We start from the raw sequence: 4,381 nt of genomic DNA on the forward strand, positions 1-4,381 counted from the left end.
GCGGCTCAGCATTGGCTGGTGCTCTTACTCTGCCTCTAGTGTTCAGGCTGATGCATCTCCTGGCTCTCCCCCTGCGGGCCTGTGGTTCTTTACCTCTTTCTCCAGGGTTTCTGCAGAAATCCTTCCTCCCTGGAATGACACTGTGACCCTTGACATCCTGCACTGAGGATCTCTATCCTCACTCTGTGCTCAGAAGCCTCTCTGCTCTGGTTCCTGTTCAGTCTCCGCATTGATTATACCAACCACTTCTTTTCCAATGCTGTTCTTTCTTACACTTTTAGTTCTTTATCATTTTATAACATGTAGTTGTCCTTGCACCAGATTATCTTTTAAAATAGTGATTTACTGACCACTCATTTAACGTCTATGCCCAAATACCTAGGCTTATTTATATTAAACCAAAGGTTGTATATTTCTATTACCAGGCTTGAAGTTCTTTTGGTAGAATTACTTGAGATTATCTAAAATTTCTCTTGCTATTGTGAATGGGAAATTTTTAAAATTATAATTTCTAATTTATTGTTACTTAACAATAGAAGCTGTATTGCTTTTATTATTGATTTATATCCAAGAAACTCCCTGAATTTTATTAGCTTATCTATAGATTGCCTTAAATTTTCATTGTAGACAATCATGATTTCTGTGAATTTGCTCTATTTTGCTCTTTCCTTTTCAATTGCTACATGGCAAAACAAACAAACAAACAAACAAATAAATAAATGTAGTTCTCTTTTCCCAAATAGATCACAGTTCAAGTGCTGTAAGCGGGGAGCTCAAGTTACGCTTCTACTTCCTATGGATCTGTGGCTACATTTCCTGCACCAAAGAGACATTAACACCCTAGACTCTGGCCCTTGGAGCTTAATTCCTGGTTGAAAATGCTATTAGGGCAACCCAAGCAACAGTTTTTGCTTACAACCTTTGCTCTAGTTTTCTTTTTGTTTCTCATGCCTAGGTATTCCTTTTTTTTTTAAAAGCTTGGCCACAGGGTTGATTTGTTTGTTTTTACCATTTGTGTGTATCTAGAATTTCTTTAATACAAACAAGGCATGTTTCAACAGCAGCTTAAACTGCCATATTACTGAGACCCCTCCTCCAAAATCTTACCTAAGTCATAATCTCTGAGCCCTCCAACTTACTAAACACTTCTAATTCTGATATATTATGATTCTGTGTCGAGATAGAAGAGGGCATTTCAAGAGAGAAAACGGAATTCCTTCAGGTGCAGATATGAGAAAACACATCACATTTGGAGAATTAGTCAGCATCTTCCTACCAACCAATCTGAGCAGATAATTTACATGTATACAATAGAATTGGTGATTTAATTAATTTTATACTTCATTAATTATTGAATAGAGGTTCTTTAGAAAAGTTAGTGAGTTACTTAGGATATCCTGGACCACATTAACAAATTGGTCATGAAATAAGTAATAGTTTAAATGGAACACAATTTATTTATCTCCTATGTTACAGTCCTAGTGGGTGTTTTCTTGGTGGGTGGTGGATCTGCAGGATGTGGAAAACTAGAAACTCAGACTTTCCACCATGTGACACCACCATCCCATTCAGCCTCCTGGCCACTTGTAAGCAACTGGCACAAGAAGAAAGAGAATTTGGAGGAAGTTCAGAACAGGAGCACAAGGATGCATTGGCTAGAACTCAGTCACAAGTCCACACTTCAATGCAAGGGAAGCTGGGAAGCATACTCTAGTTGAGTGACCAAGAAGTGCACAATTTAGAATTGGCTGAGCAGCTAATAGTCTCTGCCACAAGTACGATGGTCACAAGCGCCAGAGACAAAAGAGGAAGGAATCTATAATCAAGCAGGGAATGAAACATTACAATATACATATTTGTGTTGTTCATTTGTTTTTGTCAATCCTCACCTGAGGATATTTTCCTATTGATTTTTAGGGAGAGTGGAAGAGAGAAGGAAAGACAGAGAGAAACATTGATGTGAGAGAAACACATTGCTTGATTGCCTCTTGCATGAGCCCCGACCAGAGCCCAGGCTGGGGAGGAGTCTGCAACTGTGGTATGTGGCCTTGACCAGAATAGAACCTGGGACCCTTTGGTCCACAGACTGGCATTCTACCCACTGAGCCAAACCAGCTAGGGCATTAGTACAATATTTTTAAGTAGAAAATTATGATAGTCTAAGTTAAAACACTGAAACAATAGGTACAAAATTTGAACTATGTAGGAGTTATTTTAAATGAAGAGTTACCAAGATCAGGTGTAGAAGTGGGATAACTGGATGACTGTGCCTGTACTTCACATCTGGGAAGCCTGTAAAATAAACCTAGGTATGACTCAAGAAATATCAAGTGCAAACTTATTGGTGCATAAAATGAACAATATTCCATAATAATCTCTCCGGAGGAGATGTAAATAAACAAGATATGGTTTTCCTCCTTAAAAAGGTTTGCAAACCAATTAGATTGGATATGCAGAGTATGGGGTTTGGTTTGACATGTTAACAGCATAACAAATGTGGAAATATAGGAAAGAGATATCACGTCTAAGGTCAAACCTGTTCCTAAGAGTCTATGAAGCAGTAGCTGAAGCCACTATAAAGTTGCATGAGTCCTCAAAAAAGTAAATTAAAAACAAACAAACAAACAAACAAACAAATAAATAACAAAGCAAAGGAAAGAAAAACCAAAGAGAAAAACATTTTGCTTATATATATTTAAGGTGTGGAAAAGAGATAAAACTTATCAAAGAGATAGCAAAAATACACTTTGATAATGGGAAACCTGAGAGAAATTTACTGGCTTGCTTTGCTAGACCTTTTCCCAGTTGTCTTTCTGATTTAAAATCTTTTAACACAAGTGTAGACAACTGATAACACCTGGACTCTGATATCATTCCGATATTGTTCAGTGGAACAATTTCTAATTCTCCAGGATCCTCTTTGTATGACACACATTGTACTCTAAGAGTTTTCTTCAACTACTCCCAAATGCTGTCCTTTTCTTATCATGCGTAGCAAATGAGTATGTGAACATTGTTTTGCTGCGGAGAGCAAAGACTATGTCACTTTTGTTGAAAAAATGGATAAAACAAAATGTACTTTTCACGTGTTCATATTTTTCCCGTGAGACCTAACCAAGAAGCTAGCACATCCAATATGAAATTTGAGTATCTGTTAAACGATTAAATCCAATGTGCTTGAGAGATGGTACTGGGATTGGTGGGAGAGAGGGGGTGGTCACCTTTGATTCACATTGCTAACTTCTTAGACATAAATGTCAATGGCTATCTGACAATTAGTCCAACTGACAAAGAGGAATTTTTTCCCCAAGAATTGGTGGTTATCTCTGGATGTAGTATACCCAAGCATAAATACAGGTAATCAAAGGTGGTGAGTAAAAAAGATATTAATAACAGTAACTTCATTAATAATTCTGATTCTTCTCCCTTTCTTAATAAAAGAGACATGAGGGAAGGTAATCAATCATTTACCCTGGATTTTATCCTCCTGGGAGTTAGCGGTCAGCAGAGACAGGAAAAGTTCTTCTTCATCCTCTTCCTGCTCATTTACCCCATCACACTGATTGGAAACCTGCTCATCATCTTGGCCATTTGCTCTGACATTCGCCTTCACCACCCCATGTATTTTTTCCTTGCTAACCTCTCCTTTGTTGACATCTTCTTCTCTTCTGTAACCATCCCGAAGATGCTAGCCAACCATCTCTTGAGCACCAAAACCATCTCCTTTGGGGGATGCCTGACACAGATGTATTTCATGATTGCCTTGGCTAACACAGATAGCTATATCCTGGCTGCAATGGCATATGATCGTGCTGTGGCCATCAGCCGGCCACTTCATTACACAACGATTATGAGCCCACGAACTTGTGTCCTGCTAGTTGTTGGGTCTTGGGTGGTTGGAAACACTAATGCCCTCCCCCATACTCTGCTCACAGCTCGCCTGTCCTTCTGTGGCAACCAGGAAGTGGCCAACTTCTACTGTGACATTGTACCTTTGCTCAAGCTGACCTGCTCTGACATCCACTTTAATGTGAAGATGATGTACCTCGGGGTTGGTGTTTTCTCTGTGCCATTGCTGTGTATCATCATCTCCTATGTTCGGGTCTTTTCCACAGTCTTACTAGTACATGTTCCATCTGCCAAGGGTGTGCGCAAAGCCTTCTCCACCTGTGGTTCCCACCTCACAGTTGTTTCTTTGTATTATGGGACAGTCATGGGCATGTATTTCCGCCCTCTGACTAGCTACAGTCTAAAGGATGCTGTGATAACTGTGATGTACATGGCAGTGACTCCAATGTTAAACCCTTTCATCTACAGTCTGAGAAATCAGGACATGAAGGCTGCCCTGGGGAAACTCATCAGCAAAAGAATCTCCATGTAA

At 39.4% G+C, this 4,381-nt stretch overlaps 1 protein-coding gene across 1 annotated transcript; it reads left to right on the plus strand.

Moving 5' to 3' along the window:
- The first annotated feature begins 3,445 nt into the window (after nucleotides 1-3,445).
- Nucleotides 3,446-4,381, plus strand: LOC103304432 (olfactory receptor 1A1). The gene has a single exon (XM_008161330.2). The coding sequence runs from the start codon at nucleotides 3,446-3,448 to the stop codon at nucleotides 4,379-4,381; it is 936 nt and encodes a 311-aa protein (XP_008159552.2).

Source organism: Eptesicus fuscus, chromosome 20, assembly GCF_027574615.1.
Source record: "Eptesicus fuscus isolate TK198812 chromosome 20, DD_ASM_mEF_20220401, whole genome shotgun sequence".
Classification (NCBI taxonomy): Eukaryota; Metazoa; Chordata; class Mammalia; order Chiroptera; family Vespertilionidae; genus Eptesicus; species Eptesicus fuscus.

Coding starts and splice junctions, on each gene's coding strand:
- LOC103304432 (XM_008161330.2), top strand. CDS start 3,446: ATGAGGGAAGGTAATCAATCATTTACCCTGGATTTTATCCTCCTGGGA.